Source organism: Amblyomma mixtum, chromosome 9 (genome assembly GCF_055824585.1).
Source record: "Amblyomma mixtum isolate Tamu chromosome 9, ASM5582458v1, whole genome shotgun sequence".
Lineage (NCBI taxonomy): Eukaryota > Metazoa > Arthropoda > Arachnida > Ixodida > Ixodidae > Amblyomma > Amblyomma mixtum.
The window spans coordinates 28,650,345-28,677,532 of record NC_143020.1 but is presented as its reverse complement, the minus strand read 5'-3'; the positions used below and the strand labels follow the sequence as shown (position 1 = coordinate 28,677,532).

At 45.0% G+C, this 27,188-nt stretch overlaps 1 protein-coding gene across 1 annotated transcript; it reads right to left on the bottom strand.

Moving 5' to 3' along the window:
• Nucleotides 1-565: 565 nt before the first annotated feature.
• Nucleotides 566-27,188, bottom strand: LOC149328614 (venom metalloproteinase antarease-like TtrivMP_A). Its single transcript, XM_089559036.1, has 14 exons — nt 27,179-27,188; nt 25,208-25,377; nt 22,081-22,173; nt 20,070-20,212; nt 18,022-18,034; nt 17,113-17,250; nt 12,012-12,083; nt 11,298-11,425; nt 11,156-11,205; nt 9,989-10,097; nt 8,992-9,159; nt 6,659-6,791; nt 1,661-1,783; nt 566-622 (listed from the first exon to the last, which is right to left on the bottom strand). The coding sequence occupies exons 1-14, from the start codon at nt 27,186-27,188 to the stop codon at nt 566-568; spliced, it is 1,407 nt and encodes a 468-aa protein (XP_089415162.1).

Sequence of the window (27,188 nt, the reverse complement as noted above, 5' to 3'; positions counted from 1 at the left end):
TTTTTTTTTTCGCCGCCAACTTAACGAATGTTCAGCAGGGGATGTAGTCTATAGCTATCCATTTGAAATGGATATCCACTTTCTAATTAATTTGGTGGGACGTCAACGTGTTGGCAGCATCAGATGAAATCTGAAAGCGGCCAGTCAGCAAATCACAATGCAGCAGGTCTCAACGTAAACTATCGCCTTTGCCACTAGCCGTATGCAGCGCTTCACTGTCGATCCCTTCCCACGAAAGCTTGAAAGCCGCGGCTACGTCACCGAACAACAGTTACCAATACCAGAGAATGAAATACGGCTCTAATAAAAAATAAACAATGCCTGTTTATAGAATCGGGCCCAGTTTTGCTGGCTGCTTGCGCTGCCTTAGTGCCTCCTCATTATGAGAACTCCCGGCCAGCGATACAAGAAAAAGACAGATATCATTTAATTACGAAATATCTGGAAGCTTTTATTGATCCGTATGAAAGGCTGCTTCCAAATCTCTGCTGTCTATTATCTTTTCATACTTAAAAAAACGGTTTTCATCATATGCGTTGGTCGTTCGAGCACTGTATATTTTTTGTCACTCGTCGTCTGGTCCCGGTCTCCACGTACGCACGCAGCGCCCTTTAATACATGCCTGTAAAACAAGAGCATCGAATTCATTACTGACTTACAATAAATAAATGGCATAATGTGTTACAACCACTAATAATGAATGACTGACGCATTGCGATTTTTTATGATAACGAATTCCTAAAATCCCCTTGATTGAGAAAGCGTTTGAACCTTCACTTCATACGAACTCCTGCAAAACTGAACACCACGAATTTCAAAGCGATCTTGAGTAAATATACAACACTTAAACCTTCAATTTGAGCGCGAAACTATGGTACTTTATCTGCAATTAGGCTAGCATAGTTTCTACATGAAAGCGCCTTCGTATTCGCGTCTGTCTTTTAAAAGGAACGCACTGTACTCCTAGGCACCGACTATCACAGCAAGAAGTTGTCCTAGGCTCTCCAAAAACACAGTACCATAATGACGTCACGATGGGCGTGACCAGGGCCGAAAGGAACATCCTTTTGAAGGGCAATGTGATTTATAGCGGTTTTTAAATGTCCTCCTTACAGCTTCAATGTAGTTTCAGTATCACTGTGGGGCTAAACCAATCCTTGATTTTTGAAGGATACACTTTCAAATTCGCGCAGAGTAATTTGCTTGAGAAAAATATGTCATTTTACATTCTGCGCTTCTTAGAATGTAGAAGATCCGAAATAAGTAGTCATGACTCCAGTAAGCACTATCCACCACCTAAACTCAGTAATGCAGAGAGAAAACATGACAACAATGGTCCATTCAATCATCGCCAGAAACGCTTTCCAACACTGTACTGTTTGTGTAAAAATATTGATACAACATTTTGTTAGTAAATAGTTCTGCGCCACAAAAAGCGTTTCGGTCTATATGCACACAGTATTTCAAAAACAAATTGAGATTGTTTATATATCTTTCGGGACACCAACACCAACAATATCGGAAATTTGCTTTCTACTTTTCTTAAACCTTTTTTTACAGTGAACCTGATTCGAAAGTAGAGGCGTCACCTGCAGCTTCTGTTTAGCGCAGTTAGGATAAAACTAGTACCATTGGACTGCGTTGCGTTAGTAACAATTACCTTGTTGCGTCCACAACGTACGAAATCCGGTGCTTCCAGGTCCATCCAGTATCTTCTGATAGATCTTCTTTCCTTTTCCTTGTACAGGCATCGCAGCTTACATTCGTTGCCCTTCGGGAAAACCTGGAAGAAGTTGCGGATTTCTGTAAGGCTGTGAACTTCATTGGGCATATTTATTTTGAATTTTCTTCTTGCGAATCCCAAGTATCGCTGTTAAAAGGCCTTCAAAAGAAATTGTCCTGGTGAGTGTATCTTCGTAGAAAAGTATGGGAGTCTGACGCGCTAAAGAAAATGTCAACAGCAAAACAATGTTCCTGCTTCGTTGGACCTCTGATAACAACTGCTATTATTTACAAATTGGAGCTCTGTTAGTAACAAAGTAAGAAATTACCAGCTGCCACTCGCTGCTTGGGCATTCAAGCACCGAATTTCACCCGTATACAACTCCAAGGAAGAATTTTTTGTTAAAAAAAACACTTCTGTGCTGTTTTTACCAAGCCATGTCCAGAAAATTTGCTGTACAAATATTTTCTGGATCCCCCCCTCCAACATCCTTCATACAAAGTGTGTTCTGCAAGAGTTCTAAAAGCACTTGATTAATGGCATCCTGCCACAATATTATGTAGACAGCATAAAAAGTGGTTAGTGTTTACATTTAGCACTTGCTTAACGTTGTGACAGCTGCACTGTGTATATTCCCTTTGGGGAGCTTTCAGCCAAGTGTACAAAACTGTGTGAATTACAAAGACAGATTTTTGTGGTAGGGTGCTAACCCTAGCACTAATTTCTTTCCAGCACTCAAATCTAGAAACGTGCATGTTGTAACTGTGCTGTATTCTGTCTTAAGCAGCCGGCTCAGTAATGACGTTTTGTCGTACTCAGATACTTGCGCTTTAGCGATTTTGTAATGGCTCATTGCACCACTTTATTTCGGGTTTATGGCGGTAAGTACACCTTTGGAAAGATTTTTACCTGATAGCAGAATCCTCATGTTGCTTACGCAAAAAATTCAATGGTTACCCAAGAGTGATAGCATTTAACCACCAGAATTGGTGTATGCAATCTAATGTGATCAAAGCGCTTTGACGGAATTGAAAATTATGTTTCCAGCTGTGTGCGCATGCGTTCAGCAATGCGTATACATAACTGGGAATCACTAAACCTTTTTGTCTCGAGTACTTTTTCATCTATTATTTGTTTTAGCAAAATGAAAGGCATGGTGGGACACAAAACTACGCTCATAAGGGATGATATTAAATACCGCAAAATATCGAACATGATCATAAGCAGCAGCAGCAGCGTGACTACGCCCACTGCAGGGCAAATGCCTCTCCCATGGCTATCCAATTAACCCTGTCCTTTGCCAGTTGCGGTCACCGTATCTCTGCAAACTTCATAATATCATCCATGTAACTTTCTGCCACCCCCTGCTACGTTTCACTCCGGTACCCGTAAGGACCAGTGGTTATATTGATTTCGCATTACATGCCTTGCCCACCATTTCTCCCTCTTGATTTCGGCTAACATGCCATTAATCCGCGTTTGTTCTGTCACCCACTCTGCCTGCTTCCGGTCTCTTAAAGTTACACCAAGCATTTTTCTTTCCATAGCTCACTGCGTTGTCTGAACCCTTTGTTAGCCTCCACGTTTGTGACCAATGGGTGAGTACCAGTAAGATACAGCTGTTGTATAATTTTCTCTTGAAGATTGTCGGTAAACTGCCATTCATGATCAGAGAAAACCTGCCTTATGCGTTCCACTCCATTCATATTCTTCCAGTTATTTCCTTCTCACGATTCTGATCAGCGGTCACTACCTGCCCTAAGTAGACATATTCCCTTACTACTTCCAGTACCTCGACACCAATTGCGAACTCCTGTTCCCTTGAGAAACTGTTGAACATTGCTTTGGTTTTCTGCATGTTAATTTTTAGAGCCATCGATCTGCTCTGCCTGTCTCACTCGCGTTGCCCAAGGGCTAAGCGGCTGTATTTGCGGTGCCATTTTTTTAAGTAGACCTTCACAAGTAAAATTCAAGAAAAAAAATTCGACATGCACCAAAATTTCACAGGTGACCGCTTAAGCTTCGCTTTTAGGAGTGGAACGCGACAGCGTGTTGTAGCGCTGCCAGGGAGTCCACGGAACGCCACCACCCGTTCGGCGCGATGCCTTGCCCTTTGAACGCAACGCTTTTCGAGGAAAGGAAATGGCGCAGTAATTCTGTGTCATCTCGGTGGACACCTGGACCGCACCATAGAGGAAGGGAGGAAGTGGGATTGGAAGAACACAAAGAGGGCCCGTAATGAAGAAAATGAAAATTGTATTTGAGGAAAGGAAATTACGCAGGAACTGTCTCACATATTTCGATGGACAGCAGCCAAAATTCAGGGGGGGCACTTTTTTGACCTAAAGTGTGGTCACTGATGTGTGGTTAACATGTTAAGCTTCGCCTCTATGAGTGGAACGCGACAGCGTCTTGCAACGCTGCCAGGGAGTCCATAGAACGCCATCGCCCATTCGGTTCTACGCCTCGCTCGTCGGTAAATTGGTTTTTGAGGAAAGGAAATGTATCTGTCTCTCATATCTCGGTGGACACCTAAACCTCGCCGGAAGGGAAGGGAGGAGGATGAGAGTGAGCGAAGACGCCGTATTCACTAGACGCGCCTTTGTTCATTACAAACCATCGAGCTGGCATGGCGGAGTAAAAATAACGGCGAACTTACCAACAGCCTCATAGTACGCTCTTCGGTGAGACAAGGATGCCCGCTCTCTCCCCTGCTTTTTGCAGTATATCTCGAGCCGTTGTGCTTGGCCATTCTTAACAGTGACTGCATTTCTGGATTCAAGCTTCAGGCAGCCGAAGTGAAAATCCTTGCATACGCGGACGACATAGCGGTATTTTGCACAGAGACAGCATTCGTGAAGCTACGAATGTGGTCGAAAAGTTCTGCGAACAAACTGGATGTCAGATAAACTGGGGAAAAAGCTCAGGATATTGGCATGGGGAATGGGATATTTCACCAGATTTTTTTTCTCGACTGCAATGGACTGACTTACCGACGCGGTACCTTGGGGTGCCCCTAAAAAGTTATCGCGATCCCAGCACACACTGGAACGAGGAGACGTTAAAGGCAAGAGAGAAAGCGGACGCGTGTCAAGGAAGGCAGCTGTCAATCTTTTCACGTGCCTTTGTGTGCAATGTTTTCTTGATTTCTAAGATATGGTAAGTGATGAATGTGCTCTGTGCGTCGCGCAGCAATATTCAAAAAATCCATCGAGTGTTTGCAGTTTTTCTTTGGGCGTCGACCTGGGAGAAAACCAGGCGAACAAACTTGTTTATTTCAGTCAAAAGCGGTGGCGTTGGACTGGTTCATTTGTTTTTGCGTCAAGTGGTGTCGCGCTTTATTTTCCTTCGTGATCAAAATGACACATTTTTGAGAACTGTTATGCAAATGCGGTTGCAAAGGCTGCTCCCCGGAATCATAGTGTCATCGTGTGAAAACATGTGTGGTGCTGTAAACGGATATTTGCGTGAGGTTGTCCTTTCCTTCAGGTTGTTGGAAGTGCGTTTTTCACTAGAATACCTGTATAACGTTCCCAAAAAGAAGCTGTATAAGGATCTGGTTGATATTATGCTGCCGCCACCTTTGTATCGTGCGCCTTACCGTGGAGACCCAGGCCAGGATATTTTAAAACGGGTGAAAATGATGCCGGTCCGGCCGACAGTGAAAACATTCTTTTTCAAATTGCACTCTAATACACTACCCGCTAAAACCTGGCTCAATGAAAAAGAAATCTTTGTCCCATGGACAACAAATTGCCTGTTATGTTAGCAGCCGGAGACAATTGAACATGTTTTCCTAGACTGCTGCGACGCCATACTTTTCTGGGATGTCCTGCAGAGAACCATCAAGAAAGAACTACCACTGCACCCTTATGGGATCAGATTTCTACCAGTTGATCGCAAAGAGGTACCCTATGACTTATTAATGCTTCTTGGCATCCACAGCTTGTGGAAAACGCGAATGTAAGTAAGGCATGCTGATATAAACACTCGTAGTACACGTGAGAACTTTGTTGAAAGTGCTGTTTATCTGCGGGAATGTTACCAGGCGCAGCGTGACCCACCCCAGTGGGTAACACTACTAGATGATCTAGTGAAACTTAGGAAATTTTAACTTCACCCTTATCAGCTCAAGTGTAGCTGAAGTGGTCTTATTGTTTTCATGTCAATCTCGAAAATAAAGAAAAAAAAAGCTGGCATGGCGGAGTGGATAGCATACTCGTCTCGCACTCCGAACACCGGGGTTCGATTCCCGAGCTCGACCAGTTTCCTACTCGGTTTTATTTATTTATATGGCCTAACTAGAAAAGTTGATTAGGCTAATTGGCTAATAAAGCAATTAACTAAGCTCAGTCCCACTTACTTGAGCATCACTATACGATCCCTTCAATTGGTTGCATTGTTACTAGCCAAAGTACAATTGGCCCCGTTTGAAATTCGCGCACTGTGACGTCACGACCGTTTCGACCAATTGAAAAGCATGACATTTCTGTCGACAACTTCTGCTTACAACGATGAGACATTAAAGGCTTCCGCCTTAATAAGTGTCGGCCTCTTCACCCAGAGACGCAAGCGTCTCGCACATTCTTTCTTGACATTGGTGACATTGGCCATACAAAGTGCCCCTCCTCCGGCACCTCATCTGCCTTTCTTGCTACGCCAATGACGCCGCAGAAACAGGAAGCGTGTCCTGAACCCCTCTCGCTGTAAAGGCGCCGGTTTAGTTATGCCGCCTAAAATCCTCTGTGCACTTTACTAGATGGGTGGTCACCTCATCCTCATATTTAACGACAACTCTCACTACCCCGACTTTAATGTTATGGCACAGCTTCATTCTTCTAGTTATTCTTGAAGTAATGAGAGCGCTTTCTGAGCTCCATTTATCTGTTTAAAAATTTATATGTAATGTTTCTTTCGCTGTAAAATCGTCCTTACCACTTTTGCTTCCACATTTTTGTTTGGAAATGTTTTTTCGCAGATCTTTTCGATAATTTCTTGATTTCCAGGGTACTGGCTACTCATGTTGTACCCATTCGATGCAACATCCCAACACTTCTTATCCTTCCCTCTGAAAGAAAAATTGTCAGCCATTATTATGTGAGTTCATTGACAATTACTTCGGAGTGCAGGCAACGAAAGCAAAGACGTTGATGCTACTCTTAAAAAAAAGTCTGCTGCAAAACTAGGATTGATTTTGATCAGTTGTAAGAAAGTTTTTAGGGATTAGTGTTACATTCGTTGTAAGTAGTAGTAGAGTTTTTATTTATTTATTTATTTATTTATTTATTTATTTATTTATTTATTTATTTATTTATTTATTTATTTATTTATTTATTTATTTATTTATTGATCTACATGTACTTCAAAAGCCCGCATGGGAGAGTTACATGAGAGCTGATGCCCCCCCATGTAATGGCAATGTTCCCCTCCAATTTATGCACGCTCTCTTGTCCTTGCCTCTTTCTCACGTTGAAGGCGTGAGAAATCTATTATTTCGTTGAGAATTGAGTGGGAGTCCTGAACCGGCAAACGAAGAAGCATACACATTTCAGTGCGTAGATATAGATCAAGGCAGTACTATAGACATGTGAGCAAAATAAAAATAAAGAAACGTATAGGAATGGAACAACGACCGACAAGGCACTAGAAGAATGTGCTCCAACTGCTGTCCAGTATACAAAGACGCCAGAGGTATACACAAGAAAAGTACCCCGAAGGACCCCCCTCTACTTTCAAAGGAACAAACCACAGTTATTAGATAAGTAAAATTAGCTGCAGAAGAACGCATGAGAATTAGTCAGTTTTGCCAGGTACTGCCGTCAGCCCGCCTAGCACGTACACTGAACAGCGTGGCTTGAACTGACGCCAGAGCCGCGTAGTGTTGACCGCTGGAACCGACACATTTCTCTTTCTATGTATGCGACGGCTGACGATAGCTGGAGCAGTTCTATTATAATTGTCTTTGACTTGTGTGACATACGGGGAGACTGCGCCCTTCTGACGGGTCTGTTTCGCAGCGTTTCGGTCATGGCTGCGGTTTCACGCGCACACAGAACGCACGTTGCAGTTTGCTTTTTCGGCAACCCGACATGGCTGCGGCAGTTCGCGCGCCTTTCGAGCTTGGCCTGAAAGCTGCCGCTTGAAAGAAGTACCCTTTATATAAAGCATAGTATACCCGGGTTCAACAGGTTGGACAATAACCTTCAAGAACACGCAGATACGTGCCGCTGTCAGAATATAAAGAAATCAAGCATAACCTGAACAACTGTAACCTGCAAGGTTATATGTTATTCATTCTTATAAACACCCCAAACTCGCGCTTTCGAGCTTTTCCAAATCTGTAGTTCTTTCAAGAGGCAGATTTGAGGCCAAACCCGAAAAGCGCCCGAGCTGTCGCACGCAATGTCGGATTGCCGAGGTGAGACTAATCGAAGAATGCCCATACATGCGGAATTGGAAATTCTCCACGTTCATAGATGCCTGATAGTCCTCATTCGATTCCCGACGCCGTGATTCCGCGATTAGAAATGCACTATTGCCCTGCGATGGCAGGTTATGCGACTGGCGGCGTTTGTGCGACCCAGGTTGCTCTTGCCGAGCGACCTCTCGCGACTGATCATAAATTTAACTGCCACCTGCGACGGTGGTAACTTTGCTCACAATTTAGTGGGCAAGTTGGGATGGCGCCACAAGGTCACGTGATCACGGTGGAAAACACAGATTGTTTCTCCAAAGATTTTTTCTCTCACAACGCCGGCAAAGACAATGCCAAATTTCTCTGCAAAACGGGATCATTGGCCCTCTCGCGGCTAACATCATCGTTACGTTATTGCAACTGGTCGGTTATTTTGTTAACTATAGACAAAAATCTTCCACAGGTACAAAAAATGTGTTATTGTATCCCAGTGCATCAAATTTGTTTAACTTTTTAAACTCAAACAATTAATTTTTTTCTGTATTCGGTATTTCCACTAATCTACTTCGTTACCTCGCGCCTGTTTTCCCGCCTAAATACGTCCTTGGCATTCATCACCGTACTTTGGTCAATCCCCCCGCGGGGGTATGTACCATGTTTACTGAGGTAAACAACCCTCTCGCGCGAAAGGTTGTGCGCCTAGCGGAGCTATTCGAGTGGAGTTCCAATTCAATCATGCTTGGCAAAATAAATGCAAACCGTTTTTGGTTCACGGCCAAAGCGCTTAGAAACAGCATTCTAACCATGCGCAAAATTAACCGAGCAGGCAACGTCGTAGCAATACACCACTCACCTGAGTACGAACGCTATTTGCCGCAGACTGCACCGGGAGAAGATATGGTGATTTGCGCTCTTGTCGACGTAACTCATCACAAAGCCGTCATCCCACGGGCAAGACTTTGCTCCAGGGTGTCCGTGAATATGGGGGTAAGGACCGTCACCGTCGTGCACACAGCCAAGACTTTAGCAGGACACGGCAGAAGTTGTCAGACAGCCAAGGCATGCGAATGAAACGAAGCACGTTAACATTCTAATCTGGCTTTACCCAACTTATACGCAAGCAGCTCGAACAACTGAATTTCGAGGAAAATTCTGGTGGCACGAAATAATAAAGAGGGCATGCAAACGTATTCAAAAAACACAGCAATGGCGGATGAATTCTACAAAACGACTGACCACGTTAGAAACATTACAGGTGACCACAAATGCCATTTTTGCTTCTGCTCATTTTATACTAGTTTAATTTGGTTGTGAGGGTAAGAGTGGAGATGCGGGGTTTTCAAAATCAAAATTGCGCAAGCAATAGTTTGGAAGTATCCTATGATCGATGACTTTCATTATTCACTCAATGTTCAGCATGCAAAAACGCATACGCGATGGGAGGCCCGGGATATGTCAAGTGCTTGTACCGCTTTTAAAGTACTGACAATCTTCGCCAATCCCTGTCATATGTGTGCCTTTGCTTCAGCCATGTTGCAGTTTAAACTGCACTTATACTGACTTCGCAAAAGCAACGTTGCCCTACTAGATACATTTTGATGCACTCCATATTTCCTGCGGATCAAGCGAGCACATCTTTTGTTTCACGCGAAACTAACCCTAACCAAACTCAAAGCAAACGGGCACATTAACGAACTCTACCCTAATCCATTAGCAAAAAAAAAGAGAAAAAAGAGTTAAAAATTTTATACACCGCATAGCTCCTGACGCCATGTCTTCTAGCAGAGAGAAATTATTGTTTGCTCTGCTGTAGGCATTAATGTTGGAAAATTGTTTTTCTTTTTTCTTACACATGGGCAAGTTCGTGCGTCAGGGTGATCATTCCAGTGTACAGTCCGGGGAGATCTTCACCCAGGGCAACGTAGTGGTCGGTACACACTCCACTAACGTAACCAACTCCTGGAGAAAATCGAAGCAGATTGAGTGGCTAAAAATATTTCATTGGACACTACACTTCAATGGAAAACCTTGTGGGAAGTTTGCACAATACACCAATGCGAAATTTTGAAGTTCACGGATTTATTTTTCGGAACTCTCAGTAATAGTATGATCCCTCTGTCTGCCACTTGTGTTAGAAGTCGCTTCGTGATGAAAATTCAGGCTTGGTAGCTGCGGCTGTCTAAAGCCGCAGCTACCGACCTTTTAGAAGATTCTCGCTCTGATTCGGTACTTCAGTGTAATCCGCCATTGACCGATTCTTTTCTTCACAAGAAAACCATCCCATATCCTGCCGTGAGTCTCTGTAGTGATTGATTTTATTTTTCAATCTTCAAAGCTGCCGGCACGCAACTTTATCGTTTTTTTTTTGTGAGGCAAGACGCCCAGAGATTTACCTTGATCGCACCCTGGCGGAACCGATTCTACGCTTCTTCAGAATGCTCTACTAACTTTCACGCTTTATCTCGAAAGTTCGCAATCGGCTATAAAATGAGCAGACCCAGAGCGGCGGGCATTTGGTTCGACGACCGCCGAGCACTCTTGTTGCTACTCCGAGGCCGACTCTTCAGTCTTTATGGGCGCAAGTCGGCCATAATAAAGAGTTTCGTTTAGAAGCAATTTTCGCTGTCTTCTGCTCTCCGGACTTCAGTCACCACTACTTGACAATATATAATTGCCCGGAAGCCAGAAAGCCCTTAATTATTAACATTCTGCATTGCAACAAGTCTAAAAAAACTAACGCAATATCTGCTGGTCAATGCGTAAATTACCAAAACCTAAAATACAGTGACGTTAGAGAACATTTATGGATGCGCTCTCCTGCATAAAACAGAATTTTGTTCTTTAAATATAGTAACCAAAACATTTCCTACTCTGTTTTACAATGAAATGCAATAATTAAATATTTTATTTTTTTTAAATCAATACAGCTTCTTAGCGTTTTGCGAACAACTTAAAATGCTAGCCACACAAGAAAAATGGTCTGCACTTGGTATGTGCTCTTAAATAATGTTGCTCACCCCGGGCATTCTTGTCCCAACTGTTACCCTTCTTCCCGATCACGTCCCGCCTGTAAAATTTGTCAAGAAGAAAAGATATCAAATTACCCTCTTTGTCGAAAACACAAAATAATTAAGACTGTGTACTAAGAAAAAAGCTCACCCTGACAACAGGAACACAATGTCTGGATTTCCAAACTCATCCTTCTTTCTTCCGGCATATTTCCTCAGCTCGGGCAAAGTGTCGGAGTCTGCCAGTAACTCCTCCGTTCCCCGCACATACTCCTCTCCCTAATCAAGGAATTACCGCATCATAAGCAAAATTTTGTGTACTCACGCAACAGAGTCATGTACAACATTCTTGAATAAAATTTTGAAGACTAAAAAATTTTAAGGTACTGTCATGAAAATATTGAAGCTACTCGTCTAATTTGCGATGTGTAGCAAAACCTTTCTTGGAAAGTTTGTCCATCGCTCTAACTGAGTAGTTGAGACGGCAATAGAAAAGAAATGGGGAATGCTTTTGGCGACACCAAAAACGTTAACAGCGAAAAAGAATGCAAGCCCGTCGACAGCAGATCTGCGGATATATTGATTTTATAGCGAAATGTACTATATATATAGAACTGCGTTCATAAACGATGTCCCGTTGAAAAATCATTTCGCCCAAAACTATTTGGTATGAAAATGGAGCCAACATCGCCTTTTTAAGTCTTCCCTCGCGTTGCATAAAAAACAGTTCATGGTTTGCTTCGAATGTATACAAGACCATATAAGTTTCGCTCGGTAATACATTCCAGGAATATTATTGCCGAAGCGTGCTCTGTAATATTTTGGCGGCGTCTTTGCAGTGGCTTACGCCATCTGGTCAACTTACGGATGGCTCCTCCGCGCCTGTTACCATAAGTCTCACTCTCGGGTTCGTCACATCTGTAAATCTTAAATTCGCCTGAAAAACACAAAAGACAATAGCGTGAGTACAGCCATCCTCAAGTGTTAACTTCCGCAAAGCAACATCATCATCATCAGCCTGACTACGCCCCCTGCAGGGCAAAGGCCTCTCCCATGTCTCTCTAATTAACCCTGTCCCCCGCTAGCCGCGGCCACCACATTCCCGCAAAATTCTTAATCTCATCTGCCCACCTAATTTTCTGCCACCCCCTGCTACATTTGCCTTCTCATGGAATCCACTCCGCTACCCTTAAGGACCAGCGGTTATCTTGCCTTCGCATTATATTCCCTGCCCAAGACCACTTCTTCCTCTTGATTTCAACTAGGATATCATTTACGCGCGTTTGTTCTCTCACCCACTCCGCCCTCTTCCGATCTCTTAACGTTACACCTATCATTTTTCTTTCCATAGCTCGCTGCGTTGTCCTTAACTTAAGCTCAACCCTCTTTGTTAGCCTCCACGTTTCTGCCCCATAAGTGAGTATTGGTAAGATACAGCTGTTGTATACTTTTCTCTTCAGGGTTATTGGTAAGCTACCATTCAGGATCTGAGAGAACCTGCCATATGCGCTCCACCCCATTCTTATTCTTCTAGTTATTTCCCTCTCATGATCCGGATCTGCGGTCACTACCTGCTCTAGGTAGACATATTCTCTTACTACTTCCAGCACCTCACTACCAATTGCTAACTCCTGTTCCCTTACTACGCTGTTCAACATTACTTGGGTTTTCTGCATGTTAATTCTTAGCCCCACCGTTCTGCTCTGCCTGTCTAACTGATTGATCATGCTTTGCAGTTCTTGTCCTGAGTGGCTTGGCAAGGCAATGTCATCAGCGAATTGCAAATGACTTAGGTATTCTCCATTAACTCTTATCCCCAAGTATTCCCATTTCGGGCCCCACAATACCTCTTGTAAACAGGCAGTGAATAGCATAGGCGAGATCGTGTCTCCCTGCCTGACACCTTTCCTTATTGGAATTTTATTACTGACTTTATGGAGAACTATGGTAGCTTTGCAATCGTTATAAATATCTTCCAATATTTTCACATAGCACTCTTCTACACCCTGATTCCGCAATGCCTGCATGACTGCTGAGGTTTCTACTGAGTCGAATGCTTTCTCGTAATCAATGAATGCTATATATGGGGGCTGGTTATATTCTGCGCATTGCTCTATCACCTGATTGATTGCGTGAATATGGTCCATTGTCGAGTATCCTTTACGAAAGCCTGCCTGGTCATTTGGTTGATTGAAGTCTAAGGCTGTCCTGACACTATTAGCGATTACCTTTGTAAATACCTTGTAGGCAACAGACAGTAAGCTGATCGGTCTGCAATCCTTCAAGTCCTTGGTGTCTCCTTTATTATGAATTAAGATAATGTTATCATTTTTCCAAGCTCTAGGTACGCTCGAGGTCAGAAGGCATTGCGTATACAGGATGGCTATAAACAATGCCTTGTGACACCAAGCTGACACCAAGCTTAGATCCATACGGTACATGGTATAGCACGTGTGTGAAACAGCTCACCATATCAGTGATTCTTGAATATTTCACCACCATGTTATTAGAGCTTTTATTACAAAACTAAGAAGGCATTCCTGCTCTTGTGGGAGTATTCGTGCGTTCTGAAGCCTCCACACCCCTTCCGTCCACACATTTACTACCATAAGATATCTACGTTGATGAAACCTCTTTTAATGCTATGATAGGCAGACGCACGCAATATCAGACTGCCAGTGCGCTTGCAACATAATGAGTCGCAGTTAGAAATGCTCCAATGATATTGAAAAATCATAGCCCTTTTTGTAATATAATACATATAACGAGTATAATATCACGAGCATTCGAAGCTTTCCGCCCAAGCATATGTTATTTCGATTTTAAGGTGCTATTTTCGAGTGCTGATCATAGCACTCGTACAGTTGCTCCATAATGGCGATTATACAACAATACCGCTAAATTTGCCTTTCCACAAGTCTGGAATTACATGCTACCACGCCGTGAACTTTTACCCATTCATGTATTATCGGGGCGGAATAAATCAAACTTGCAAATGTTGAATAATTTTTTCATCTTACAATCAGAATACCCTCTTGAAAATGCTGTGCAAAAGTACAGCGCTATTATTCGCGTTTAGAGAACTTGAGGGCAGCGAAACATTAAAAATAACCCGTTGCCCTCCATCAAGCCGACCGTCTCCGCACGGCGAACGTCAATCACTTCTCGCGCAAAGGGACCGGTCAGCTGCGTGGCCTTGGTTACCTTCAAGCAGCGCTTCAGCTGTGAGATCGGATGACGAGGTTAACATCGGATGCGCTTGAGAGGGATTCTTGGTCTGTTCTACTAATTTTCCTCCAGGTCAAAAGCGCGCGGTGAAGCCACCCTAAATAACTTAGCCGATATCGTTGCAGAAACCAAGCGTACAATAACTTTAGTGATCATATTTCAATTAAAGTGTACTGGTAACTGGATTAAACATTTATGATGGGAGTGTCTAGTTCCAAAGCATCGTTGGCTCCAGCTACGATGGGAACCAGGTTCGGCCTAGCAACGACCAGGTGGCCCATTGCTGCAAGAAGCGCATCACACCCTTGGGGGATTGTATTAGTCCTTCCAGGTGTTTGCTGATACTGTGGTAGTTTTCAGCTATTTGCTCTTTGTATGTTGCGGCGTCTTCCGCTGACGTTAGATTTAACCAGGAGATCGAGGCGCCCTGATGTTAATTTCGCGGGCCCGTTGATTAACCAACTCATTTTCCTCGATCGCAAGCACAATATTGCACCATCCTCACCCGTCTCTCGAAACGAATAAGCACACATTATTCGCAAAGTTCAAACAAGCACTCTCCTCAACCCACTTATGCTCTACAATTTCTGATGGCCTGACACAGCTCATTGTCCCAACTGTCCGGAGATTAGGGCAGACACAAAACTCATTCTCTACTCATGAAACCCTGCCATTATCTCTCTATATTTCCTTTACCCTTCCTCATTGTCCTGGAGTGCTAAGCTTCACTCGATCAAGCGCTCTTTTTCATTGGCCTGAAGTACTGGCCTTGAATAATGTTTTTCTCCTCTTCCTCTTATGTTACACATAACCCTATCGATTACTATTTCTGATATTTCGAATTATTTTAACATCCAGCTATGCCGCGAACTTCTTGAAGTTGGATACATCCATGCTCGACTTTATTAAGCTAGAATTACGTCTTGGATGTCTGTAAGACTGCGCCAGTGCCGCACTACACTTTCATGCAGCTGGAGGCGTCTGTGGTGCATATTATCCATCACGCCTCCAAGGCGGCTAATAGGTGATCACTTATAAATATTCTCTTCGTTGGTCTGGCTAAAGCTATTGGAAGGAATGAAATCCCTGCTTCATCAGCCGCTATAAAGACAAGCAGGTTAGGGAGATTACCGAGGCTATGAATATTGCACGTGCAGGCAACAGGTGTGTGAGAGTGGCATCACTGGCACTATCAAGAAAAAAGCTCGGGTTTCTAGATCGATGGCAACCAGCAAAGAGCCGTGCTGTATCAGTGTGTATCAGTTGACCTGATAGCTCCTTGCCGTTTCATGCTGGATGTTCTTGTATTAATGCGTGAAAAAGGCAAGCAATGAACAGATCATAGTTTGTTCTCGTGTCGTCATGTGTTCCTTCTTTGTTCCGGAGACGAAATTCTAGAGGCCCGTGTACTGTGTGATGTCAATGCACGTTAAAGATCCCCACGTGGTTGAAATTTCCGGAGCCCTTCACTACGAAGTGCTCATAGACCAAACATATCCTTCTTTGTCCCGTCTTGTTACGCGCTGTTTTTATACCATCACGAATCACCAACTCTCCCAACAACAATCATCACCTCTCTCGCGCGCACTGCGATTTGTATGTCGTTGTCTTATCACCTTCGATTAGTGCGCAATGGAACTAGAACACGCCGCTGTCGCATGCGCTGTTAAAGATGCGATAAATAGTGCACTGAAAAATTTCTTTTTCGTCTATTTTTTTTTTGTTTGCCTTTGAATAAGTACTTTCAGTCGCAGACAACATACGCGTGGACTATTTCTCTTCGCGAGACCAAATCTCATGGCTCTGCAGTGACGAATTAAAGTAATTAAATCCGTTAGGGCAACCGAAGTATTTTCGCTATTGTTCTTGTACACGAAGCAATAGTTAGCAAAAGTTTGATAATACCACCACGTATTTGTGGTTCAGAGAGCATATAACCGAAATAACAAACCCGAAAGAAGCGGACTATGTTTTCACCTCGTCGGCTGCGGCAGGCGCACATTTTCGAAGACCGCTCCGCGTTTTACTCCGAAAACGGCGGAGCAGCAAACCGCCACGCGATTGGCTTAAAGGCACTTCGCGTGTGCTGTAAGCCATGGCAGCCATATTGGTTAACTGTTCCTACTCTGCGCGGTGAGCTACAAAAACCAGGAGGGAGCCGGGAAGTTTTTTCCGATTTTATAGGCAAATGGGCCGCACAGGATAATGATTCGAAGTTTCCAATAATTCTCGGAGCGTGTACGTCGTGACCCCATGATAAAAAGACGAACTCAAAATGCTGTGTAGTGCACCTTTCAGGTGACTTAAGCAGCCCGTAATTTTTCGTTTCGCAAATGTGAAACCAGACGTGCAAAGGTCATTGCTACAAATGCTCCTCATTGCTTCACGTATCTTTCAAATAATGTGTAAAGCCAAGAATGCGATGAAATAATTACCCTTTCAGTGCACTACAACGCATACGTTCTATAAATACGCAAATCAATCAACATTTAGAGCTGATTGGTGGAACTTTCAAAATGTCTGTTGGTATTCTTTGGTATTCTGTTCAATGACAGTCCCTGTGAAGCGTTTTTACAAGGACACAACTTTGGGTTGTGCCCCAAACTACTATGCAATCATTCTTCGCTTTCCGATATACCCGCGTTGCTTTTTTACCATTATTCTAATGCAGAATCAGATTTAGTTCAGTTCAATAGAATGTTCAAACATATGGACACCTTCTGAGTAATGGCACTCACGGAGTTCAGCATGATGCAGATGTACATCAGTGCATCTTCCTTGTTCTTGAAATGCCGGAAATGCGGACGGTCCAGCAGAAAAAAGACTTCAGCAACGAATTCCCCGGGCTCCGGCTGCCTTCCGGGCTTTCTACCGCGCTTTCTTCCACGCTTTCTTTTCGGACGTTTTGTTTCCCTGGAATCTGGACAATTCTCTGTAATCAAAGAAAAATTGCACACGAAAACTCGCATGTCTGAATGTCCAATGAGTAGGTCATGCTAGCTGGTTCGCGAAAGGAATATCACAATCGTGAGGCCAAGTGCAACTGCCGCAACCAGAGAACTTTGACGATGCCACTCCACTGCCGCGAACCGAACTTAGATAGCCGCAGGGGCGTATGTCTTCTTCAGAAGATTCTTGTCTTATAGGGAAATGTATTCAAAATGATGGTCTGGGTTTAGGCCTATGGCTCGGCATCTGTCTGCCAAGCTAACTTTCGCCGCAGCGTGGAATCTACGGTGCACTGTCCCCTTTCCATCTACTTGCTGCGCGTTGCCGTGATACTCGTCCTTTCATTCCGATAGAATGCAGGCTTCATTCGCGAGAAAAGCCCGCGTCCAGTCACGAAAAAATAAGAAGCCCACCTGCCAGTGGGTTTTAGGGCAGCCTGCGCTCCATGGCAGCCGTCAATGAAATTAATTCTGATATATTCAATGCAATTTTACAGTCTTTGTCAAAAGTAACCATGCTGCACGTTTTTCTTATCAGTCGTATATTAAAGCTATTATGCCAGCCCTCAAGCTCTGAATCTCTGTATGGTAAGAAGAACCCCTGTTCTCACCTTCAAAGAACTTATTGATCTTTAGGGAAGCCGTGAGGGGTCTGTTATACGAATGAGAAGCAAACCATGGAGCCTGGTTACTTTTGACAAAGACTGTATACCTGCCCACCATGGAACTGCGCATCAGCTCATTGGTAGAGAGAAAGAATCCTCCCGAATAACTCAGAGAAATCATGTGCCAAAATGACCCTTACGGGGGCTCGGGACGAGCAACCTGGGACTCACGAGCCCCAACGGTGGCTTTGCAACAGCTACCTGCCGGGCAGGGGCAGATCGCATAACCGCTGCACCAGCGCGCCAGGAACGGTATGAGGGCTCTCCACGATCTATGAATCTATGAAAGACAAGGAGTACTTGCACGGGAGTGATTTCAAGTGCTATCGCATTCTACTGTTAAGAGTGTATTAAGCATCGTAGGAATTTGTCGCCCTTTACAGCCTGTGTTTATTCGGCACTGTGTAGCGTCCACAAATCCATCTAAGTTCAGAGTGTCTTTATTGTGGTCGTATCGGCACCCTGCGCGACCGGCAGCATCCTACACATACGCTTACAAAGTTATCATCCTTTTGCTAGAGAACAAGGTGTGCGGACGGAACCACGTGGCCAGGAATGCGAAATCAGGGAGCTCCTCTATACAGCCCACGATGGGAAGCAGTTTTGTCCCCTCTCTTCTCTAAACTTAATTTGACGACGCATGCACAAGCAGAGTTTTTCATCTTTTCATTGTGTTCGTTCTTTTGCAGGAGTAAAGAAATTGACAACCTCCATATTTCGGAAAATTTGCCAATTTTGCACTTCTCAATCACGCGCGATGTTCAAGTAAAAAGTTTATTGGATGATTAAGAGTGTGAAATCAGGAGAAAATTCAGCCGCTCTCTTGCGCGCAGGCAACTGCGTTTTCTAAGTGCACCTTTTATGCCAAAACACGACAAAAAAGCGAATTTTCTTCACTGGCTTATTGATTTTAATTACGTTGATAAATCTTTAGCAAAAGCGTTGAGAAGATGGCGTGGTTTCAAAGCGCGAGCGGTAGTTTTTAAACAAGAGTAATAAACGTCAACAATGCACATAGTACAGCTGAGCTTTCCACTACCTTACTATGCCCTCACGTATTTTTGTGCCACGAAACGTATGAACTCCACCGCATAATGTGAACAGCACGCCTTAAGCTGGGAGTTTTGTCAGCAGTAAAGAGGAAATGCGAAACCATATCCAATGTTTCTGACGCCATGCAATTCTGAAAGTTTTCTTGTCCAGGTCCTTCGACAGTCTGGGGTAATCATTGCAAAACACGGGTACGATTTTTTTTTGTTTCGGCACTCTTTTTATTTCAGCGTTTCTGTCTTCAGTTCCTTTTAACGCTAAACCACAGTGCGGCGTCAGAATTCAAAGTAAAATAGCCGGCAGTATCGGCATTTGATTCACCCTCTTTGAAGTGATTCCCGCCTAAGTAATTTGAAGAGCCATACGCATATATCCGAAATTTTCTCTTTCGCACTTCCAGAACATCCACTAGTCAGTCAACACGGCATGCATTCTAGCTGCATCATCTCCAACTAAAGCAGGTAGACATGCTAGCTATGGTATTAAATTGAGTGTTTTACGCAAGAAGCACTCATCTGCATGCCATCTCGCTGTCTCCTTAGAAGTCGTTGATGCAGACCTGGTGCTTTCAGCAGTGCCCATTGTTTCCTTCACCGGAAGGCTTTAATATGACGCGAAGTATTAGCGCGAAAGCGCAAAGGGGGTCGTGTCGCAGAAAAGCCGATGTCGGCATCATTGTTAGCCTCCAAATAAAATAAATTCTTTTGTAGATACGAGGAATCGAACTCAAGTCTTTCAGATTGGGAGACGAGCACGCGCAGAACACACTAAGAAAGCTTTTTTTTTTCTTTCATCACACTAAGAATGCTCTTTGGTTCCAGCTTAATAAATGTGGACCTGGTGAATGCGTTGTGGCCTTTTGCTTCATGAAGTGTCTTTGTATACTGATAAATACATTAGTAAATACCCTGGCAGCGTTGCAACACGCTGTCGCGTTCCGCTCTTAAATGCAAAGCAAGCGTCCTGCAATTTTTTTAAGGTTGGTCAGGAACTAGTAAGGTTGTCGCTGAGTAGATCTTCAAATATGCTTACGTACCATTATCGTCGAAACCGATCGCTCTGTCTATAACAGGCTTTTGATCAATTTCGTAAATCATGTGTGGAACGAGGCCCGAGTCGGAACGTTCCATTTCAGGCAGCGGCTCAATTCTGTGGCTTGGTCCCACTAGTCCTTTCTGAAAAACGTTGAGCAAGATAGAATCAAGCAGCTTTGACTCGAAAATAGGAGAACGATTTGACCATCTTTGTTTGAAGATCTATATTTGACTTGCAAAAGGTTTTGAACGTTCGTTTAGCCTCGTGGAGTGTCTTTAGGCGTGCATAGCAAGAACTTTGTGTACTGCAGTTGTTCAAGTGCGGCCATTGCCATGGTATTCTGCGAAATTCCAAAAAGTGTTCATTCTATTTGCACGCCTTTGCGAGCGAAATCCGAGCGTTCCTATTTACCAGAATACATCTCTAAAGTGTAATGCATTTTTTACCGAAAGTCCCAGACCGACCCAAACACTCGTTCTGGCCGCTCTTCAATAGACGCGAAACGCAAAAAGGCCTCGTGTGCTGCGCAATTCCAATGCGCGTTAAAGATCTCTAGGTGGCCGAAATTTTTCCGGAGCCCTCCACTACGACCCCACTGAGCCGCCGCTGTGGCTCAGTGGTTATGATGCTCGGTTGCTGACCCCAAAGACAGGAGTTTGATTCCGGCCGTGGCGGTCACATTTCGGTCCAGTTTATTGGGGTTTAACGTCCCAAAGGGACTCAGGCAATGAAAGACGCCGTAGTGAAGGGCTCCGGAAATTTCGACCACCTGGGGTTCTTTAACGTGATGGTGGCGAAATGCTAGAGGCCCTTGTACTATGCGATGTCAGTGCACGTTATCTGCCCTCATCACACTACCTCTCCCTCCCAACATCTCCCCAGAGGCTGCAGAGGAAGCCGCCATTGCACTCGCAATCACCCGCACGGAAGCCCGGTACATTTTCAGTGATTCAAAAACTACGATTATAAATTTTGCTCGAGGCCGAATCCATGTCCCTGCTTTTGGCATACTGGACTCGCCCGATGCAGCCCCGCCCCGCCAAGTGGAGCTGATATGGGTGCCTGCGCACTCCGGGAATCCCGGAAACGAGGCCGCCAACCTTTTAGCCCGAGGTTCTTTAAACCGGGCTCAGGTGGCCTCGGATGCGGGATTCACGAAGGAGCGCATGCACTCATTCAGTGAGCTGACCCAGGTATACAGAGCCTCACGCCAGCTCTACCCTCCGCACCACCCCTCCCTAGATAACAGACACGCAACACTCTGGCGCAGATTACAGACACACACTCTCCCCGCGCCCCTTACCCTACCCACTATCATCCCTCCTCCCCTACTCCGGCATGCGCCCTATGCCCAGAACCCTTCGCTTCTTCCCTCCACATCCTTTCCCTCTGCCCGGCGGACCCTCCCACGCGGGACCTAGAGAACCTCAAGACCTGGGAGGACTGGGAGACCCTGCTGCGCTCGGAGGACCCGGCCGTGCAGACCATCGCCTCCGGCCGGGCTGCCAGTTTTATGGACCTCAGGAACATGAACACTTGAGTGGAGTGGGGTCGTGCGGGGACCCTGGGGCGTGTCACGAATTCCTGTTGTAATAAAATTTTCTCTCTCTCTGCACGTTAAAGAACGCGAGGTGGTCGAAATTTCCGGTGTCCTTCACTGCGGCGTCCCTCATAGCCTGAGTCACTTTGGGACTTTAAACCTCCATAAACCATGAGCCATCAACCTCTTTCTTCCTTTCTTGTTTCTCTCCCTCTTTTAGCCTTTCCCTCACAGCGCGGTTCGGGTGTCCACCGAGATGTGCGACAGTTACTGCTCTATTTCTTTTCCCAAAAAAACAATATACCTAAAACGAACCGTATCCAGGGCGTAACTTTTCTAGAGGCGCATAACAGAATTTCAGAGTATGTATTAGCTTTGCTATACGCAGGCATGTCGATATCCATGAAGTCAATGTGCTATCAGGAAAATGGCAATAAAAAAATGAAAATATCAAGAAACAGGACGCACCATTTCCGCGGTGGTGCCATTCGTTGAGATAGCAACTGTTGCGAACTTCTTTGCATCTTGAAAAAGTTGGTCGTTAATTTCGCGTCCGTCGATCTGAAAACAATTGACATTTCTGTCCTGTACTGGAGCAGTTAAACACCATGGCTTACGTTAAATGTACACATGAGGAACTGTTTGTAAAGACAGATGAAACTTCCTACCTATATCACGCGCTGCCATAAAAAAAACCGCTTTTTTGGGAATTCCTTTTGGGCCACGTGTCGTCGTGTGCGTGCGTGTGTGTGTGCAAACGCTTGTGAGAGCACGGCGTTCGGGGAGAGAGTGTTCGCCCCGGGCCGGATGGACCCGGATCACGGCGTCGCCGGGTCTGAGTCAGCAACGCTTGCCATAAACATGACCGCTGGTTGGACACGTGCATGTCTTCGGAATCTTTCTCCTTTCCCTCTGAAAGATGCTCCCGCCGCTAGGTCGCCGTCGAGACACCTGCTCTGTGGGCGTGTCAGATTTCTCTCTGGGGCCAGCTTCTCTTCCCGTTCGTACGAGATGCAGTATTAAACCTTTTGCTTATTAGGCGATGCCATCGTCCTTAGCCGGAACCTGCCGATGCTCTCCGCGGGACACCGGACCGCCAGGTCAACGCTACCCTTGGGACTAGCGGGCGACAGCGGTGGGATGTTGCAGGCGAGCCCCATGTAACATGCTCGTGAAAGACATGAGAGCGCAAAACGAGGACACGGACGAGGAAGGGAACAGGACGAGCGCTGCTCGTTGTAACTCCATGTAACAACTTGTATAAGTCTACGTTTGGTACCCCTATGTGCTTAGACCGAAGCGGCGAGCACCGCCGATCGGGCGAACCCCATCAGCTATCGGGAAAGATCCAGAGGTGGCACTGCCCCCCCCCCCTCCCCTGGAAAAAAGTTTGGGGGGGGGATGACCGCCTCCCCCCCCCCCCCGGTTCCAGAGCCCCTGGATACAGTTACTGCGTAATTTCCTTTCCTCAAATACAATCTTTCTTCTTTCACTCCCACTTCCTCTCTCCCTCTACAAACGGATGACGGGTGTCCACCGAGATATGCGAAACAGTTACTGCATAATTTCCTTTCATTAAATACAATTTCCATTTTCTCCATTACGGCCCGTCTTTATCTTTCACTCCCACTTCCTCCCTTCCTCTACAAACGAATGAAGGGTGTCCACTGAGATATGTGAGACAGTTACTGCGTAATTTCCTTTCCTCAAATACAATTTTCATTTTCTCCATTACGGCCCCTCTTTTTCTTTCTTCTTCCACTTCCACTTCCTCCCTTCCTGTACCGTGCGGTTCAGGTGCCCACCGAGATCACAGAGAATTAATGCGCCATTTTCTTTTCTCAAAAAGCATTGCGTTCAAAGGGCAAGGCATCGCGCCGAACGGCTGGTGGCGTTCCGTGGACTCCCCGGCAGCGCTACAACACGCTGTCGCGTGCGAAGTTTAAGCGTCGTTAATTAGCAGTTAATTAGTATTTAGTCATTAATCAATAAATAGCCATCAATTAGTATTTTGTCATTACTTAGTAATTAATACTTAATTATATGTGATGTCATCCACTGGAGACGTCACCAGTGCCACACAGGCAGTCAAAGTGCTGCGGAAAACGCTTTCTCCTCTACGCACTTTAAAACAGTCAAAGTGCCGCCTGAATTTTTTCATAGCGCTGATGTCTACTCAAAAATACAAAAATTCGACACAAGTTCATCGTATGAGGAGGTATATTTTTAGTATCTCTGAGACTTTTAGTCCACGATAGTGCAACCATACTTTTTTTTTCCCGTGTGTGGTCTCCCAGTTTTCACTCGCCGGCTGGCCGGTCTAAAGATGTCCACTTTTTCATTGCCCGTTTCCTCCCCGTCCAAAAAGTTTTGTTCGCCTTCTCAGCTGCACAAGTCCGCCTGTAAAGCAGCCCTTGGTCTGCTCTAGCGCCTATCATGTGCGCATGTGCGCCATTCCTGTGCTTGCTCTACTAGTCGCTAACCTCACTGAGACCCAACCTCTTCAATGCAGGTCTAACTTTATGTAGACAGCTCTAAGCACTGCCTTTCATACAGCAAAAATGTACGACGCAGCATTTCAAGCAGTACAGAGACCCAATTCTAGCGCAGTATAGTGGGAAAACGTTCCGGTAATTTTTCTAATGACTATGCTTTTTTCCGAGTAAGTTCCCACGTCATGATAGGCAAGTGTTTTGTTGCACTACGTCCGGAAACTCTCCCCTCAAACTCCAAGTGTGTTCTTCCAGTGCATAAGCTCGCATACGAAAAACGGGGAGAGGCACGACAGCAGACAAGAAAGCTTCCTCGCGGCTTAATGCTGCAGTCCCGAGCTCAGTGGTAGAAACCAAAATTTGTTCGTGGGATCAGGTCACATCTCGTCTGATCACAATTTCTACACTCCTCCGCCACATTCACTCTTTTTCGACCTTTGGTGTCGCTTTAATACCCTTGTGGCTTCTACCGCGTTAGCACGTTTTTCCTTGACTCTCCTACTCTTGTGTGTCCGTCACTTCTCATTTCGCGTTCCAGAACCATACTTGACGACCGCGACCATTCCTGTGGCATATTAAGGCGAAAGCCTTTAATGCCTCATCGTTATCGACAGAAGGTTGTCAGCAGAGGTGTCACGCTTTTCTAGTCAGACCAGAAAAAATCTTTGTACGCGATGGGAATCGAACCACCATACTTCCGTTCCGCACCCCAGCTTGCTAATGGCTACGCTACTTCCTGCCAACACCTATGTAGTTCTTGTCTAGGACAGTGAAGAGTTTGCAGAAAGGCAACGAATCAGACGGATGCCTCCCAAACGCCCTCCAGTGTCTCCAGCATTCAAGATTCACAAACAATTGTGTACTTAATTAACATCTTGACCACACATCAGTGACACAAGCAGCAACACCGGGCTTAAGGCAATCGCCTCATAACACTTTAGGTCAACAAAGTGCCCCCCTAAATTTTTCAGATATCGTTTCTACGCAAAGCACTCCGCGCACGATGCTTCTAACAGATTTACTTATTCTATTTCGTTCACTGCCAATTGCAATCTAACGCGCTACTTGGAATTCCCAAACCAAAGTATTCTCTGCATGCTTACCATGATAGTCAGTGACTCCTTCCCTCCTCTAAGGAACCGCAGTTGGGGGGCTGCAATTGATGCTTTTTCTAAATTCAGTGTGAGCTCATCATCTATCTCCAAAACAAGCTTCCCATCATTGGAGCGCTCTTGAAGAAGACGAGGGTATACCAGCCGTGGCTCCTGTAACCCTGCAAGATGATCGTCGATTCATACGAAGCTGTGCCTAAGCAATGCCACCAGTTTTCATCAACTTCGGTACTGATCCAGAAGAATTAGTCCAGACTCATTGTCATCAGTGGTACACTGCAGGACTCAGGCCTCTTCCATAACCCTCCAATCCACTCTATCCTGTCCAAGCTGGGGCCGCCTTGTCTGTTCAAGTGTCCTAATCTTATCCAACCATCTGACTTTCTGACGCCACCTGCTACGCTAGCCGTATCTTGGAGTCCGCTGTAATAGCAATAGGGCCACCGTTTTTATTTGTTTAGCACTAGATGCCCATTTCCCCATCTTGATCCATTCTGATCTTTTCCGGCCTCTTAACCTCGCCCCTATTCTTTTACATTCCATAGGAAAATCTGCTGCCTTTAACTTGAACCCCCTCCATTATTCTCCCAGTTTTTTCTCCACAGGTGAGTACCGGTAAGATACAGCCCCTTACTTCCCGCTTCGCGCACACTTTTAAACTGATGATGATGACAACTTTGTATGGAACAAGCGAGTTTTGGACATGTCGGTCCTTGGGCCCCCGCACGGCCCCACTGCACTGAAACGTTCATGTCCCGGAGGCTCATGACACTGGCACTGCTATTCGTGACCTCAAATAACCTTCCAAACGCAATCCAGTCATTCTTATTTTCCTTGTTATAAATGAAAACTGTAGGAGTATTAAGAACTGTATAAAACTAAAAATACTGATCATTGGTTGTAAAAGACCCGAAATTCTAGCGAGAAGGAAATATTTGACACCCTGTATATACCATGACAGTGATTGGGCTTAAACAGCACTAGGGCAGGTTAAGAAAAGACAGCTTACAGCTAATATTTTTTGGCGTGCTTGGGGTTGAGGGAAAGGCCCTTTTTTTCAAACATTTTGCCCAACAGAAAGGCACCAACGAGGGCTAAACCTTGCACGTGTTCAAGGGCAGTCGGTACTTGAGTATTTAGGATCGAACTCCGTACCTTTTGCCTAAGACGAATACACTCAGCTGCCAGATCTATATTGCAGGTTTCAGCCCTTGATGGACTGGATAGATCATTCACTGATTTTAAGTAAAACGCAGCAATGTTTTTTTTTTTCTCAAGGTGGTAAAATTACCCATTAAAAATTCATCTTTACGAAAATGAAGAAGTGGGAGTTGGTGAGCCAATTTCAGGGTAGTTAGAGAAGGTTTCGTGGCAACTTTTCATAAAGCCTCGATGAGAATAGAATTTTCAGAGTAAAGGCGAAGGATCCCGACATATGCCTAGCGGTCGTGGTTACCAAAAGAACGCATGTGGAGGTTGAAGGAAGTACACTGTGCAGAGTAGCAGAGCGCAGGTGGCTCCGGGTATTTACTATCGTGGGGAAAGGTAACTGACTCTCCCCCATCTCCCTCAATGCAATTTCGAACCGTGACGCACTGCATTAAGACGCCGCCTGACGATGAACTCTTGAGGCATGTTGGTGCTAGCTCCAGACGAGGTAGCACTTCGTTTTTATTCTTTAGCACAGGCCACCTTATACGCTGCAGGCAAGATGCACCACACCAGTGGCGGTCAATAGACGCACAGGCGCCGACATCAGTAAACAGAGTACACGATTCCGTTCGAAGCGCAATCACGCCTTCCTTCCGAGAAGTGAGGAAAAATCTTTTGTCCATGAGAAAGCAAATTGGCGTCCTCTGCCATCTTGTACACACCATAGCAAGATATTTGAGTTGGGCAACTTGTGAGAAATGTTAGAAGGCAACAGCTTGTATCTTTACCTTCACCCGGACCTCAACTTACCCAGCGACAT

Coding starts and splice junctions, on each gene's coding strand:
- LOC149328614 (XM_089559036.1), bottom strand. Junction 6,792..8,991: donor CAAATAGCGTTCGTACTCAG/GTGAGTGGTGTA, acceptor TTTTTCTTTCAG/AGGGAAGGATAAGAAGTGTT. Junction 1,784..6,658: donor AAAATGTGGAAGCAAAAGTG/GTAAGGACGATT, acceptor AACTTCTTCCAG/GTTTTCCCGAAGGGCAACGA.